Source organism: Aethalodelphis obliquidens, unplaced genomic scaffold, assembly GCF_003676395.1.
Source record: "Aethalodelphis obliquidens isolate GAN/ISIS:26980383/991018 unplaced genomic scaffold, ASM367639v1 scaffold5, whole genome shotgun sequence".
Lineage (NCBI taxonomy): Eukaryota > Metazoa > Chordata > Mammalia > Artiodactyla > Delphinidae > Aethalodelphis > Aethalodelphis obliquidens.
The window spans coordinates 11,182,972-11,201,406 of record NW_020837949.1 but is presented as its reverse complement, the minus strand read 5'-3'; the positions used below and the strand labels follow the sequence as shown (position 1 = coordinate 11,201,406).

At 38.8% G+C, this 18,435-nt stretch overlaps 1 protein-coding gene across 3 annotated transcripts in view; it reads right to left on the bottom strand.

Moving 5' to 3' along the window:
- TCAF1 (TRPM8 channel associated factor 1) overlaps nucleotides 1-15,966 on the bottom strand; it is a 47,201-nt gene extending 31,235 nt beyond the window's left edge. The window contains exon 1 of one of the 3 annotated variants that reach the window (XM_027101638.1): nucleotides 15,203-15,966. In XM_027101638.1, coding sequence (XP_026957439.1) covers nucleotides 15,203-15,218 — 16 coding nt within the window. In that variant the 5' untranslated portion in view covers nucleotides 15,219-15,966. The other 2 variants (XM_027101639.1, XM_027101641.1) reach the window with 2 other exon arrangements.
- Between the last annotated feature and the right edge of the window lie 2,469 nt (nucleotides 15,967-18,435).

Below are 18,435 nucleotides of genomic sequence, written 5' to 3'. Positions count from 1 at the left end.
TACAACTCCCCAAACCAGAGTAAGCCCAAGCCAAGAACTCTGTCATTCTTTTCCAGATTCTCCACTTCATGTGGCCGTAAACAGGTGATCCGTGATGTCCAACTGATGGTTGAATGGACAAGACAGATGATTGTGGGGTGAGGAAGGCAATCCTAGGATCCCTCTTCTATGAAACAAATAGGACCGTGACATAGAAAACTGACCAAATTGCAAATTTTCTGTATTGTAAGTTTTCTCCTCATCTTCGTGCTCTTTTAATTTTCTCCCTTAAGCCTTTTGTTTTCTGTGTCTCCCCAAATTTCAACTGGTTCTATCCTCTCTTTCTCTGTTTCAGACTCTACCTTACTAGCTCAAGTATAAGTATAAATCCTGTATCCTTTCTTTTTTTTTTTTTTTTCTTTTGCGGTACGCGGGCCTCTCACTGTCGCGGCCTCTCCCATTGCGGAGCACAGGCTCCAGACGCGCAGGCTCAGCGGCCATGGATCACGGGCCCAGCCGCTCTGCGGCATGTGGGATCTTCCCGGACCGGGTCACGAACCCGTGTCCCCTGCATTGGCAGGCGGACCCTCAACCACTGCGCCACCAGGGAAGCCCCCTGATTCCTTTCTTATTTCTACTTCCCCTAGAGGTTCTGTTTTACTTCCCAGTTTCTGCCCTGAGTAATAGAGACTGCCATGAAATCCTGAAAGCACTGAAATAACTTTTGAGATATTAAGTTCTGTAGATACTCAGCAACATAGGAATGAATGAAGAAGTTATTAACAGTCCATACTACAAAATGTTACGCAGTTTTTAAAAAGATGAGCTCAAGTCAAACCTCGAGGAATGCTCTCAACATGTATTTTTAGTGAGAAATTAATGATCCTACTTTTGTATGTTTCTGTTTATCTAACAGGAAAAATAAGGATATATTTGGCTACCTCAGGAAGTGGGAAGGGTTGACCAGTAATTTTTTCTTTAGATATTTTGTATTTTTAAACTGTTACAAAAATTATTTTGAAATAAAAAATAAGACTTCAGTAATACCACTCTTAAGTATATATCCAACAGAAATGCATACACACGTCACCAAAAGACATGTACTAGAATGTTCAAAGCAGCACCATCCTTAATAGTCTGGAAGTGACCCAAAAGCTACCCTCACTGCTTTCTCATGCCTAGTGCCACCGCGGCACTACCTTCTTTAAACTACTTTTTAGCCGCGCTGAGGCATGTGGGATCTTAGTTCCCCCACCAGGGATGGAAGCTGCGTCCCCTGCATTGGAAGCACAGAGTCTTAACCACTGGACCGCCAGGGAAGTCCCCTACTTTCTATTATAAGAGTCTTAAATGTTACTTTCAGACCCACAAATATTGAGAATTTATTATCAAAATGTCTGCTTTAACAGAAATTCTAAAGGATATATCTCAAGAAGAAATAAAATAATCTTAGATAAACAATCTGAGATGTAAGACAAAATGGTGAGAGACTTCCAATTCTGTCATTGAGAAAATACCTTGTTTAGAACAATGCTTCCACTAAAAACAGCAATAAAAGTTGGATAAAATGTAGGAAACAAGGGAAGACTTTGAAGAGCAAACAATATAAGCAGGATGAGAGAAGCTACAATCCTGAGGGAAGGAAAACTCAGGACATGAACTGCACATTCACTGTGGCTTCTTCTTTTAGGGCATTTTCCAGTTCACAATGCAGGATAACTGAGGTCAAGCAGGAAGTGTCAGCGTTACTGGTTCAAGATTACCAAACCAGTTAAAACTCAAACGAGTGAAATTTCAGACAAGAAGAAACCTCAGAGAAGTGAATCTAAAAATCTATGTACAAATTCCCCTTAAGTCACTGGCTGACTCCTAAGCTATGCATGCACAGGGAGAGACCCAAAAAACCTGCAGAAAATAATGGCTAAAATGCCAATCAATTGAGCAGTCATTTCAGTAGCTGTACTATTATGGAAATATGGAGGTCCAGTCCCACCAAAGTAACTGATTTTTATCAACACTATCTGCTTTCAGTTGAGACATGAGAAAAACCATGGCATATGAATAAAAATAATGCCTGAGAAGTAAGGTCTATGCTCTTGGATAAAGGAAAAACCTGAAAGGGACCAGTTCTAAGAAAGCTTAAAGCTAATCTCTGATAGTATTAAAGTAATCTGCTGGTACTTTATCTGTCCCCCATGCCAGAAAAATCCTCTTTGATAAACAATAACATCAACCAGAACTTTCTGATTTTTCATTCATGATGTCCTGCCTCCAATCAAAAATTTAGAAGGAGGCTAAAAATAAGGATGAATTACCAAGAACTCAAGAGAAACAACAAAAAATAGAAACAGACAAGTGGTTCAGACATTTGAGTTCTTAGACAGGGACTGATTTTAAAATAACTGTGATTAATGTGTTCAAAAATAACAGAAACAGGCTGGAGAATACCAGTATAGAATTAAAACGTAAAGTATTAAAATAGAAATTTTAGAAATAAAACATAATCATTGAAATCAGGAATTCAATAGTTGGTTGTAATACCATATTAGACACAAATGACCAAAGAATTGATGAACTGCAACAAGGATCAGTAGAAAGTATCTAAAAATAACACACAGAGGAAAGAAAGGATGCATAAGGAGATGAAAGGATACAGTAAAACTATAATAGGAATTATGAGACATAGTAAAAAGTCTTGACATATGTGTAATTAGACTCCCAGAAGAAGAGGAAAGACAGTGAAACAGAAGCAATATGCTAATAATTAATGATTGAAAATTCTCAAGAGATGAAAAACATCAAAACTCAAATTAAAAAAAAAACCCTCGTGCTTCCCTGGTGGCACAGTGATTGAGAGTCCGCCTGCCTATGCAGGGGACACAGGTTCGTGCCCCGGTCCAGGAAGATCCCACATGCCGCGGAGCGGCTGGGCCCGTGAGCCATGGCTGCTGAGCCTGCGCGTCCGGAGCCTGTGCTCCACAACGGGAGAGGCCACAACAGTGAGAGGCCTGCGTACCGCAAAAAAAAACCACAAGAAAAACAAAACAAAAAACCCTCCTCATTCCCTAAGCAGAATAAATACAAAGAAAACTACACCTAGGCACATTATAGTCAAATGCTAAGAAACAAATTCAGAGAGGAAATCTGAAAGTCAGCGAGAAATAAAGGATACTTTCCATTTAGAGGAACAATAATACATCTGGCTTTTCAAAAGAAAATGATAGAAACCAGAACATAGTGGTATTGGTTAAAAAAAAAAAAAAGAAGACAATCTGCCAACCTAAAACTCTATGCACAACAAAAATATCCCTCAAAAAATGAAGGCAAAATAAAGACAATTTTAGATAAACAAAAGCTGAGAGAATTTGCTAGCATTACAGTATAAAAAGCAGTACTTCAAAATTAAGAAAAATGATCCCAGATGGGAGTACATAACTACAGGAGGAATTGAGAATACGGGAAAGAGTAAATACCTGGGCAAATATCAATATTGATATTTAAATAAACAAATACGTCTTGTGGGATATAAAAGCATAATAAACATACAATAACAAGAGCACAGCTGCAAGATGGTGGTTAATGAAGATAAATGGTTTTAAATTTATTGCATTGTTTGAGCCTTACCCGTACCCTGACACCAAAGTCAGACAAGGAGACTATAAGAAAGGAAATTACAGACCGACATCCCTGATGAATATAGATGCAAAAATCCTCAACAAAATATTACCAAAGTGAATTCAACAGTACATTAAAAAAATCATACACCATGATCAGGTGGGATTTATTCCAGGGATGCAAGGATGGTTCAACATCTGCAAATCAATAAATGTGCTACCACATTAACAAAATGAAGGATAAAATCATCTCAGCAGATGCAGAAAAAGCATTTGACAAAATACAACTCCCTTCCATGACAAAAAATTATCAACAGATTGGATATAGAAGGAATGTACCTCAACAAAATAAAGGCCACATATGGCAAGCCTACAGTTAACATCACACTCAAGAGTGAAGGCTGAAAGCTTCTCCTCTAGGATCAGGGACAAGACAAGGGGTCCCCCTTTCACTTTTTTTCAACATAGTACTGGAAGTTCTAGCCAGAGCAATGAGGCAAGAAAAAAGAAATGCCATCCAAAATGGAAAGAAAGAAGTTAAATTGCCTTTGTTTGCAGATATCTCTGTTTGCAGATGACTAACTTCTTTTATTAAGCTTTTCTATATATAAACTTGCAGAGACAATTCAACATTATTACTTCTTCCAATCCATGAACAGAATAGCTTTTAATTTGTGTCTTCAGTTACTTTCATCAATGTTTTATAGTTTTCAGTGTACAGGTCTTTTACCTTCTTGGTTAAATTGGTTCCTAAGTATTTATTGTTTTTGATGCTATTGTAAATGGGATTCTTGTTTTAAATTTCCCTTTCAGGAAATTGCTAAATTGCTGTTAGTGTATTGAAACACAACTGATTTTTATTTTAATTTAGGTCCTGACTAACTGGTACTCACTTATTTATTTAAATTTATTTATTTTTGGCTGCGTTGGGTCTTCATGGCAGTGCGCGGGCTTCTCCTTGCGGTGGCCTCTCTTGTTGCACAGCACGGGCTCTAGGCACGTGGGCTTCAGTAGTTGTGGCACGTGGGCTCAGTAGCTCCGCAGCATGTGGGATCCTCCCTGACCAGGGCCCGAACCCTCGTCCCCTGCATTGGCAGGCAGACTCTCAACCACCACGCCACCAGGGATGTCCCCACAACTGATTTTTGTAAGTTGACTTTATATCCTGTAACCATACATTCAACTGATCTCTGACAAATGTGCAAAGCACACACAATGAGGAAAGGATAGTGTCTTCAATAAATGGTGTTGGAATAACTGGATATCCACATGCAGAATAACGAAACTGAATTCTTCCCTCATACCATATACAAAAAGCAATTCAAAATGCATTAAATACTTAAACATAAGATCTGAAACTGTAAAGCTACTAGAAGAAAACATTGGAAAAAAGCTTAACACTGAGCTGGGAAATAAATTTTTGGATATGACCCCAAAAACACATGCAATAAAAGCAAAAATAAACAAGTGGGGCTATATCAAACTAAAGTTTCTGCACAGGGAAGGAAACAACAGAGTAAAGAGACAATCCACAGAATGGGAGAAAATATTTACAAACCATATATCCAATAAGGAGTTAATAATATCCAAAATATATGAGGAACTCAAATAACTCAATAGCAAGAAAACAAATAATCCAATTAAAAATAAGCAAAGGACCTGAATAGACATTTCACAAAAGAAGATATACAAATGGCCAACAGGTATATGGGAAAGTACTCAAATCCACTAATCATCATGGAGATGCAAATCTAAACCACAAGATATCACTTCACACCTGTTAGAAGGGCTACTATCAAAAAGAGAAAAAATAGCAAGTGTTGGTGAGGATGTGGAGAAAAGGAAACCCTTGCACATTGTTGATGTGAATGTAATTGGTACAGTCATTATAGAAAACAGTATAGAGATTCATCAAAAAATTAAAACTAGAACTACCATATTATCTAACAATCCTAGTTCTGGGTATATATTCAAAGGACATGAAATCAGTAACTGCAAATAATATCTGCACTGCCATGTTCATTGCAGCATTACTCACAGTAGCCAAGATATGGGAACAACATAAGTGACTAACAAATGGATTAATGAATAAAGAAATTGTGGCATATATACACAATGGAATTTATATAGCCATTAAAAAGAAGGAAATCCTGCCATTTGTGACAACATGGATGAACCTCAAGGCATTATGCTAAGTTTTGAAATAATTCAGAAAGAGAAAGACAAATACTGTACAACTTCACTTATATGTGGAATCTAAAAAAGTTGAACTTATAGAAGCAGAGAGTAGCATGGTCATTACCAGGAGTTGGGGAGAGGTTGGACATGGGGAAATATTGAGCAAAGGTTGCAAAGTTTCAGCTATGCAGGCTGAATACGTTCTGGAGTGCTAATGTATAGCACAATGACTATCGTTAACAATATTGTATTATATACTTGAAATTTGCTAAGATAGTATATCTCAATTGTTCTCACCAAAAAACGGTAAACTATGCAAGGTGATCAATATGTTAATTAGCTTGATTGTGGTAATCATTTCACAATGTATACATATATCTAAACATCACATTGTACACCTTAGATATATGCAAGTTTTATTTCTCAATTATACTTCAATAAATGTTATGAGTTAAGTGTGCTATACTACTAGAATTACTGCTAAAACATTTGACCTAAAACATTAGAACATGTAACTTCCAAATAAGAGAAGGAGTAAAATGGGGAATAAAAGAGAAAAAAGAAAGAGTGGTTAGGAATGAAAGAGACAGATAAAGCAGAAAAAATTAAAAGCAAATATAAGATGGTAAAAATAAATCCAATTGTATTACTAATCACAGTAAATATAACTGGATTAAATTATTCAATGATGTTATAAATTGTCTAACAAAAATTTTAAAAACCTAGGATTTAAAGAAATACACATAAGTTTATGACATATATGCTTTTTTATGTACTGGTATCTCATTGTGGTTTTTATTTCTTTATTTTTAAATTTTTTAGTTTACGTTGGACTATAGTTGATTTACAGTGTTGTGTTAGTTTCAGATGTACAGCAAAGTGATTCAGTTATGCATATACATATACCTATTCTTTTTCAAATTATTTTCCCATTTAGGTTATTACAGAATATTGAGCAGAGTTCCCTGTGCTATACAGTAGGTCCTTGTTGCTTATCTATTTAAAATACAGTAGTCTGTATATGTCAATCCCAAACTCCCAATCTATCCCTCCCCACAACCTTTCCCCATAAATTTGTTTTCTGTGAGTCTGTTCTGTTTTGTAAATATTTTCATTTGTATCTTTTTTTTTTAGATTCTACATATAAGCAATATCACAAGATATCTGTCTTTCTGTCTGACCTACTTCACTTAGTATGATAATCTCCATGTCCATCCATGTTGCTCCAAATGGCATTATTTCATTCTTTTTAATGGCTGAGTAATATTCAATTGTATATGTGTACTACATCTTCTCCATCCATTCATCTGTCGATGGACATTTAGGCTGATTCCATGTCTTGGCTATTGTGAACAGTGCTGCAATGAACACTGGGGTGCATGTATCCTTTCAAACCATGGTTTTCTCTGGATATATGTCCAGGAGTGAGATTACTGGATCATACGGTACTCTAGTTTTAGTTTTTTAAGGAATTTCCATATTGTTCTCCATAGTGCCTATACCAATTTACATTCCCACCAACAGCGTAGAAGGGTCCTCTTTTCTCCACACCCTCTCCAGCATTTATTGTTTGTAGACTTTTTAATGATGGCCATTCTGACTGGTGTGAGGTGATATCTCATTGTAGTTTTGATTTGCATTTCTCTAATAATCAGTGATGTTGAGCATCTTCATGTGCCTGTTTGCCATCTGTATGTCTTGTTTGGAGAAATGTCTATTTAGGTCTTCTGCCATTTTTTGATTGGGTTGTTTGTTTTTTGGTATTAAGCTGTGTGAGCTGTTTGTAAATTTTGGAGATTAATCTCTTGTCGGTAGCAGCGTTTGCAAATATCTTCTCCCATTCTGTGGACTGTCTTTTCGTTTTGTTTATGGTTTCCTTTGCTGTGTAAAAGCTTTCGAGTTTTATTAGGTCCCATTTGCTTGTTTTTGTTTTTATTTCCATTACTCTAGGAGACAGATTGAAGAAGATCTGTGATTTATGTCAGAGAGTGTTCTGCCTACATTTTCCACTAAGTTTTATAGTATCTGCTCTTAAATTAGGTCTTTAATCCATTTTGAGTTTATTTTTGTGTATGGTCTTAGAGAATTTTCTAATTTCATTCTTTCACATTTAGCTGTCCAGTTTTCCCAGCACCATTTATTGAAGGGACTGTCTTTTTTCCATTGTATAGTCTTCCTTCCTTTGTCATAGATTAATTGGCCATAGATGCATGGGCTTATTTCTGGGCTTTCTATCCTGTTCCATTGATCTATATTTCTGCTTTTGTGAAAGTACCACACTGTTTTGATGACTGTAGCTTTGTATTGTAGCCTTAAGTCAGGGAGCCTGATTCTTCCAGCTCTGTTTTTCTTTCTTAAGATTGCTTTGGCTATTCAGGGTCTTTTGTGTTTCCATTCAAATTAAAATATTTTTGTTCTAGTTCTGTGAAAAATGCCATTGGTAATTTGATAGGGATTGCATTGAATCTGTAGATTGCCTTGGGTAGTACAGTCATTTTGACAATATTGATTCTTCCAATCCAAGAACATATATCTTGGATATGTATATCCATGGTATATGTATATCCATGTATATACATGGATATGTATATCCATGGTATATCTTTTCATCTGTTTGTGTTAGCTTCAATTTCTTTCATCAGGGTCTTATAGTTTTTAGAGTACAGGTTTCTTGCATCCTTAGGTAGGTTTATCCCTAGGTATTTTATTCTTTTTGATGAGATGGTAAATGGGATTGTTTCTTTAATTTCTCTTTCTGGCCTTTCATTGTTAGTGTATAGAAATGCAACACATTTCTGTATATTAATTTTGTATCCTGCAACATTACCAAATTCATTGATGAGCTCTAGTAGTTTTCTGGTAACTTCTTTAGGATTTTCTAGGTATAGTATCATGTCATCTGCAAACAGTGACAGTTTTACTTCTTCTTTTCCAATTTGGATTCCTTTTTATTTCTTTTTCTTCTCTGACTGCTGTGGCTAGGACTTCCTAAACTATGTTGAGTAAAAGTGGTGAGAGTGGACATCCTTGCCTGGTTTCTGATCTTAGAGGAAATGCTTTCAGCTTTTCACCACTGAGTATGATGTTGACTGTAGGTTTGTCATATATGGGCTTTATTATGTTGAGGTATGTTCCCTCTATGCCCACTTTCTGGAGAGTTTTCATCATAAATTGGTGTTGAATTTTGTCAAAATCTTTTGGCAAATTCTATCAAACATTTAAAGAATTGTTAACACCTATGCTTCTGAAACTCTTCCAAAAAATTGCAGAGGAAGGAACACTCCTAAACTCATTCTATGAGGCCACCATTACCCTGATACCAAAACCAGACAAAGGTGCCACAAAAAAAGAAAATTACAGGCCAATATCACTGATGAACGTAGATGTAAAAATCCTCAACAAAATACTAGCAGATCAAATCCAAGAATACGTTAAAAGGATAATACACCATGATCAAGTGGGATTTATCCCAGGGATGCAATGATTTTTCAATATCCACAAATCAATCAGTGTGATACACCACATTAACTAATTGAAAAATAAAAACCATATAATCATCTCAATAGATGCAGAAAAGCTTTTGACAAAATTCAACATATATATTTAAAACACAGATTTAGAAAGATTTAAAGTGAAAGGATGAAAGAATGATAAATGAGGTAAACACCAATCAAGAAACTCTTGATTTGATGATATATGAACACATTAAGAATTCAAAACAAAAGCATTAATATTTTATTTTAGCCATAATATTTTATATCCCTACATTATGATAAAATTTTCAATTTATTCCAATTCCCTAATAGCATTGCCTCAAAATATATAAAGTAAAAATAAACAGATCTACAATGAGAAATTTCAAAATTCACCATCATAGTGAGAGATTTTAATGTATCTATTTTTGTATTGATAATTTAAGCTGATAAAAATTGGTGAAGATATGGCAGCTCTGGATTTCATAATTAACACACTTGTTTTAAAGGTATATACAGGACATTATATAATTAGAGACTACACATTATTTTCAAGCACACAAAACTGACAATGTGCTAGGATGTAAAGCTAGATTCAATAATCCAAAGGAATTGGTATCATAATTCTCTGAATTAATTATAAATTAGCTAGGCAACATTTACTAGAAGATAACAAAATATTCTTTATGGAGTGACTGGAAATTCAAATACACATTTCTTAAAATTTCATGGCTCAAACAAGAAACCATAATAGAAATGATAAATATTTAAAGTATGATAGCAAACTATTCATATCAAATCTTGTGAGATAAAGCTAAAGAGCAGTGACACAAATTTATAGCCTGAGGAGCTTATGTAAGAATGATAGCTCAAAATTAATGAGTTAAGCATATACCTTAAGAGCTTAGAAAAGAAATAACAGAAAAATTCTAAGAAAGCAGAAAGAAGTAATAAAATAAATAATAATGAAGAAAACAAACAGTTTGTGTGTGTGTGTGTGTGTGTGTATGTGTGAAAGAGTTAACAAAGTAGTCCAAGTTCTGGCAAAATTAATCAAGCCAAAAAGAGAAAGAAAATATACACACATTAGTAATGAAAAGGGGGTCATAATAATAGAAAATATTTAAACGGATCATGAGAGAATATTGTGAACAAGTTTGTTCCATTAATTTTGGTTAAATATCTTGGCAAATGCAATTTATGAAAACTGATTCCATAAGAAAACCTAAATAGTCCTATAATCTTTAAAATAATTGGACCAACAGGTTTAATATCCTCTGACAAACTAAACTCTAAACCCTGAGTGTTGTGCTGGTGATTTAAAGTAATATTTGACCAGATAATTCCAATCTTGCACAAATTCTTCCAGAGAATAGCAACAGTGAGAATACTACTCATCTTATTTTATGAAATGATATTGACGACAGATAAGGTTAGTACCATAAAGAATATTTACAGGCCAATCTTAATTCACATATATAGATACAAATATTTAATGCTTATCCTTATATCTATATCTAAAAGTTATTAGATATTTATCATAGAGAGTTTATTCCAGGAATGTAAGGTTGATTTAATATTACTTTGAATAAACTAAACTTCACCACATTAACATACTTAAAGAAAAAAATCATATGAGAAAATCAATAGCTATAGGAGAAGCATTCAATGAAAAGTTTACTCATAATAAAAGTGCTTAACAAAAGAAGAACTGAATTTTCTTATCATGGGACAAAGCATTTACAAAATAACCATCATGAATGCAATATTTAAAGTTGATATAGTGAAATCTTTTTCTTTATTATCTTAAGGATAAAACAAGACACCCCTCCCTGCTATTATTTAACATTATGCTGGGGTTCCTAGCCAATGCAGTAAGACAGGAAAAAGAAATTAAAAGTGTAAAGATTAGAAAGGAAGAAGCAAAACTGTCATTATTTTCAGATGATATAACTGCCTTTTTAGCAAATCTGACTCTATAGGTAATTTAGAATTATTAATGGAGCTTATCAAGTTTGATATATAATCAATATATAAAAGACAATTGGATTTCTATACACCAGCAACAAACAATAAGCTACAAAATATAATTTTTATAAAAGAAAACATTTACAATAGCAATAAGAATATAATGTACTTAGAAATAAAGTCAACAGAAACGAGCAAAAGGAAAACAATGAAAGGTACTATAAAACATTACAAAACATTAAAAAATATTAATGGTAAGCTAAATAAATGGCATTATATACCAAGTTCACAGATGGAAAAATTCACCTTGAAGAGAACATTTCTCCCAAAATTGATACATAGAATTAATTCAGTATCAATAAAAATTCCAGCAAGTTTGTTTCTTTGCTTGTTTGTTTCCTGTTTTGAAGAATTTGACAAGTTTATTTAAATATTTATATGGAAGATCAAAGGTCCAAGAATTGCTAAAAAAACTCTTGAATTAGAATGAAGAGGTGGGAGAATCTTTCCTACCAGATTTAAAGACTTATTATAAAACTATAGTAGTTAAAAACAATTTTGTATTGATGTAGAGTTAGACAAATAGATAATCAGAGAGAGTACGGAGCTTAAAACAAATTCATGCACATATGAAAAACTTGATTCATGCAGATCACTGGTGCTAGGACAGTTGATTATTCATATGGAGTAAATAGTATAACAAGAAACTTCCAGGTGGATTAAGACATTGCCAAATACAAAACTTTAAAAACTTTTAGAGGAAAGTATAGTAAAAGTGAAATTAAAATTCAGAACTTAATTCATTGGCAGAGATAGGCAGACATATGGAGAAAGAAAAGCTAAGCACCAAAGTGAAAGCAGATATTTGCAGCATATGTGGTTAACTAGGGATTGACTAGCATCCAGGTTATGTAAAGAAAGCATTCCAATAGACAATACGAAAAATACAAACAACCCAACCTGAAAATGAATGAAAGAGAGGAAGCAGAATTTCTCAGACAGAAAGGAAAATAGCTCATCGTTAATATGAAAATATGGTCAGTTTCATTAGTTATTAGAGAAATGTTAATCAGAATCAAAACTGAATGCTATTTCGTGCCTGCTCGACTGGCTAAAAATGAAGTTTGATAATACCAAATTGTGACAGGTATATGTAAAAACAGGAACTCTCATCTGTTGCTGGAGAGAGTGCAAACTGGCTCAACACTTTGGAAACAGTTTAGCAATAACCTAAGAAAGTTGAACATACACAAATCTTAAAACCCAGTATTCTACACCTAGGTGTACATTCCAAGGAACCAGAGTGAATGGGTGCACGTGAACCAGAAGGCATGTACGAGATAGTTAGAGGACATTATTTGTTAATATCCCGGGTAGTAGGCAGCCTTTAAAATGGCCCCCAATAATCGCTGCCTCTAGATATTCATGGTCTTGTTTAACCCCCTTCCTTTGAGTGTGGACTGGAACTAGTGACTCACTTCTAATGAACAGAAGACGGCAAAAATGATGGGATGTCACTTTTGAGATTAAGTTACAAAAAGTCTCTGGCTTTCGTCTTTCTCTGTCTCTGGAAGCCTTCACTCTGGTGGAAGCAAGCTGCCATGCTGATCTTATACAGAGGCCCATGTGGCAAAGAAGTGAGGCCAACCAAAGCCAGTGAGGCCAAGAGGCCTGCCAACAGTCATGTGAGTGAGCCTGAAAGGGGTTCCCTCCACCCAGCCTTGAAATGACTGTAGCCCTAGCCAATACCTTGCTTAGCGCCTGAGAAAGACACTGAGTCAGCTCCCAGCAAAGCTCCTCCTGGATTCTTGACCCACTGAAACTGTGAGATAATATGCTTTTTGTTTGTTTGTTTTGTTTTAAGCTGCTAAGCGTTGGGGTAATTTGTTACACAGCAATAGATAACTAATATAAACCCCAAAGGAGCAACAACTAACAAATGTAGAATGAATGAATTATAGTAGACTCAAGCCATAAACAGTGAAAATGAAGGAATCATCAACTGGCGTGAACTTCAAAAACTTAAGAATACGTATGGTACAATGCCATTAATACTAAAGTAAAAAATAGGGAAAGCCAACATATATATATGTTTTTGGAATATACACACAAATGGTAGAATTATAAAGGAAAGCAAAGGCATGATTAATACAAAAAATCAGGATAGATGTTATCTCTCAGGGAAGGGAGAAGGATGAGCATGACCTAGGATACAAAGGGGCTTCTAGGGTACTGCTATGTCCTATTTCTTGACCTAGGAGATGGTCAGGCACTCACTTTATTAGCGTATATACCTTTTATTAATAAATTAAAAAAAAAATCAAACCAAAGGAAAAAAGAAAGCAAAGTACTGCAGTGAAGTCAATTCACAAATATTTTGGGGTACAGAAGGATGGATGGATGGATGGATGGTCAGCTAGCCATACGTTCTGTCCTTTATGTCTAGTTAGACCTGCACGTCCTCCAAGAAGTTTCCATGATTAACTGATTCGTAAATTTTTTTCTCCTATACATAAGGCCTTCTCCCTCCATTTCAGGTTGAGCCAAGTCAGTGGCCAGCTCGGGTCTGTTTACCTGGGAACCGTTCAATCCAACCCTGACTGCCTCAGGCCAAAGGCACTGCATTCTGAAGAGTCCGCCCGACGCCCCGCACCCACTCTCCCGCACCTTGCCCCTCACTCCCCCACCGCAGACGCACTCAGAGCCTGAGGGCGCGTAGAGCACTTGGGGAGGAAAGCACTTTCACCTTGCGCGCTCTGCAGAAGCAAGCCACCCGCAAAGAATTCAAGAGCAAGTCCCTGGGAGGTGAAATGACATCGCCTCCACGGTTCCTTTCAGCTGAAATCTCGACGGCTCCCAGCGGAGCACAAAAAAGCACAAGAAAACAGGGGGTCCCGCGCCTCCAGACCAGCAACGGTGAGTAACAACGAAGCAAGAAGGGAACAGAGATGGAGCTGCAGGGAGACACCAGATAAGGAGCCGAGAAATAAAACAGCAAGCAATCCTCTGTGGCACTCACCTGCTGCCTCCCCTTGGGTACCGCAGAGGCCCCACGGCAGCCCTCACGCCTCCCGGACCCCACACAAACGCACGTCCCGGGCATCCGCATCGCCCACGTCGCCCGTCTCCCCGCCCGGCCACCCGCGCTGCGGACCGTGGCCTGTGTCATCGCCAGGCCTCTCCTGTCCAGAACCCATCGCGGGCCCACACTCACCCTTAGCCCCGCTATTCCCTGCAGCGCGGGTTGGGGGTAAAGAACACCAGCTAGGCGGGGGTGGCGGCAGTTCCCAAGGGGCAGGAGTTCCTCAGGCGAAAAGGGACTGGGCGGCTGACTGAGGACTGGGACGTAGAAACGACGGGGGTTGGGGGTGGCTAAGAGGGGGGCGGTTCCGGGATCTGACTGGTGGCTGCGCTGGTGGGGGCGGAGCCTGGCCGGCCGCCCCAATTGCAGAGGCCCCGCTTTGTGTCAGTTTTTGCACGAAGATGCAGCCTTAAATCCGCCTTAAATCCAGGATGCAGACCCCAGCCCCTGCGCTGGGAGTGCAGGAGGGCCATTTGTCGAAAAAGAAATCCGTCAGACTATGAACAAGTGAACGGTTGAAAATAATAATATATTTTCATATAGTATAATGCACAATTATTTCCAAGGACGAGTTAAGTCTATGGGTCCTAGACATATTTTGAATTAAAAGAATGAAGTTGCCTTAAAATGGAGGGTATGGTTACATGCTTATATAAGAGAAGACGATCTCACGGTGCTTATATAGGGCGAAGGGCTAAGAATGAAGAAGTTGGCTATTGATACTTCATAACCACTGAATTTTTTAAAAATATCACATGTATTGTTCTATAAACCAAATAAAACAGGAAGGTGTTAAAATTTTTTGCTGACCAACAAATAGGTGACAGATATTGGGCATGAGGGAGAGACAGAAAGGTGTAGCTGTTGAAAGCCTGGACCCTGAAGCCCCTGCCACATCTTCTGCTTACCAGCTGGGGAGTGCATTCCTTTCTGTGGGTGCCCTGACAAAGGACCACGAACTTCGTGCCTTGAAACATCACATTTGCTGTCTTGCAGCTCTGTGGGTAAGAAGTCCAGCGAGTGAGCATCTCACGGGGTACATCAGGGTGTAGGCAGGGCTCCCAGTACCTTCTGGAGGCTCTAGGGGAGAATCCATTTCCTTGCGTTTTCCAGCTTCAAGAGGCTGCCCGAATTCTTTGGCTTGGGCCCCTTGCTCCATCTGCAAAGCCAACAGTCTCATCCCTTGGATCTCTGTTTCTGTCATCACATCCCATTCTCTGCTTCTCCTCTTTCATTTGTTTCTGGGTGAGTTTGACCTGTTAGTTCCTTTGTGTCCTGGACCCAGCAGGCTTCCCTCAGTTCTAAATCTACTGCCCTTTTTATGCTCATTTCCTTCGGTCTTTCTGTTCCTCTTGTCCCTTTTACATTGTTCATCTTTGTCCCCCAGATACTTTAGTTTTTTACAGGTAGGAAGTGTTGGGGGTAGAACATCTTATCACCAGAGCACTTGCATTGTTCTACTGCTGCTGAAAAGTCTGCTGCTTCTCAGAGTTGTTGACACACATGTGACATGTGTGAGAAGGACGTTCTAAACTCCCAGGGGCTGTCAGGCAAGTTCCCAGTCTTCGTGGTCTCCTCTCTCCCTCCTTTCTTCTCCAGGCCCGCCCCAAGGCCAGACTGTCCTCCCCAGGCCCAGAGCCAGTCTGCAAAGAGCATGTCAGTGACGTCAGAGGAGGAGAGGCGAGGGGCCCGGGGGTCGGGGGAGGCAGCAGGGGGAGGAGAGGAGCTGTCCCCACTGGCAGGGAATTTGCTGGCTGAAGTCCACGTAGCCTGCTTGTGTTTGCAGGCTGGAGGAGGTTCACAGGCTGCACCGGCCTTGTCTCCTGCCAGCCCCCAACACACACACACACACACACACACACACACACACACACACACACTCTCTCTCCCTCTCTCTCTCTCTCTCTCTCTCTCAGCAAAGCCTAAAGGACCTAAAGGACTGGGCCGGTGATCTTGGCCTCAGGAATTTTGTACTGAAACCACTGGAGCCTAATTAGACATCTGAATGTCAAGGGCATGCTGCATGTCCACCTGTGCTCACCCTTTCTGCTGCCTGTGTTTCAGTATTCCTTTTTTGATAAAGGTGGAAACTGGAGGAGATGTTTTAGCTCTGGAACTCTGTGACCAGTTGCACAGCAAAAACAACCCCAGCTGAAAATGGTGGGCTCTACTGCTGTCTGGGAAGAGAGTGTGGGCGGGCAGGCATGTGCTTGCCTTCTGACTGTCAGTTTTTGAGAGGAGGAGGGATATGGCAAGACAGAAACACAGCTGTCTTGGCGGAGAGAACGAGAGAGAGAGCTCAAGGCCAAGGAACCCGGGTCTTTTAGCAACACTCAGTCTGCAATCCCTCGACACCCATCTGCATCCACCCGGTCCCCCAGGATGCCCCACTCAACTGCACAAACATTGGCTTTTCCCTTCACCTTCAAAGGACTTTGTAGTCAGAAACTACCCCTCTGTGCCTGGGTTGCCGGGTTGCTCACTTCTGGAAACCTCTGAGAAGTGAACCCCATTGTCTGCCCTCCAATCCCAGGTCAGGCCTGGTAGGGTAGCTCTGAGGGAGATCAGACTTTGCAGGGAAGTGAGGGGACTCATGACATGCCGGGGTTTCGAGGAAAGGAGGTATGGGAGAAGGGAGCAGAGGTCGTGCTATGAACACAAAGGCTGACCCTCCCCTGAGTAAGAGGGAATTCTTCCTGCCTTCAAACTGGGATGTGGCTTTTTGTCCTGCCTGCAAACTCCAGCTGAACCATGGGTTCTTCCTGAGTGTTGTGCCTGTTGACCTTCAAACTGGAGTCACCCCATCTGCTTTCCTGGGCCTGCAGCTTGCAGACAATTCCTGCAGATTTTGAGACTTGCCAGCCTCCATAATTGTGGGAGCCAATTCCTGATAATGTCAATAAATCTCTCCCTATCTATCTATCTATCTATTCATCCATCTATCCTGTTGGTTCTGTTTCTCTGGAGAACTCTAATACGGCCCCCACCTTCTCCTGGGTTATTCACTTGGAACTTGCTGACCAGCACTACGTACACCCCCCGTGCCCCCCGCACTGCTCCCAGCCTCTACATGGCTCTGCTGCTGGTCACTCCTGTTAACTCCTGAATACAAGCCCCTCACAGGGGCTCCTGTTTATTCACAGAAGCAAAGGGTGAACTCAGGACAGGCCTTACTCCACGTGTTTCCTCGTGCTTTTTTTCTCCTCACCACCCATTAGAGATCTATGTTGTGCAGCAAACGGACTTCCAGTGTGGAAGGGGGAGATTTCAGTACACTGACTGTTAACTCTTCACCCTAGTCTGGGATAAAACCCCAAGGGAATCTGCTACAGGAGAGTCTTTATGGTTGCTTCCTTCTCTCCCCATTTTTTCCCTCATCTCCTCATACGTCCCTCCCTGTGGACTTTTATAGGGACTAAAATAGATGTTTAAAATGGAATTATTACAAACACCAACGCAAAGAAGAAAATTTTTAAAGCTCAAGCTTGGAATATTTTGTGTTTGGAAATCAAGTTTGCTCAGTCTTAAGTAGGAACTTCACTGAGAAATAAATATAATCAAATTAGGAACAGTGGGAGGACAGGAGGAAACTGGAGGAAGACTGATTAAGCTGGAGAATTTTTTTAAAAAGAAAAGTTAAGTGCTATCTCTATTTTTTTTAGGATAATGACTTCCTCATTTTTATGAAAGCAATACAATGCATAAATAAATGGGGAAAAAAGGAAAAACATAAAGAGGACCATACTGTACATAGTATTTAATTTAAAAGGTATCTGTCTTAGATAGTTTGGGCTGTTACAACAAAAATATAGACTGGGTGAATTACACAAGAAATATTTATTTCTCACAGTACTGGAGGCTGGGAAATCCAAGATCAAGTTGCCAGCAGATTTGGTGTCGGGCAAGAACCCTCTTCCTGGTTCATAGATGGTGTCTTCTTGATGTTCTCACATGGCAGAGAAAGAGAGCTCAGATTTCTTTATCCACTTGCTAGGGCACTAATCCCATTCTTGAGGGCTTCAACCTCATGACCTAATGACCTCCATCACATTAGCGTTTAAGATTTCAACATATGAATTCTGGGGGACACGTTCATTCCATGACAGTATTACTTTTTTTTTTTTTTTTTTTTTGCAGTACG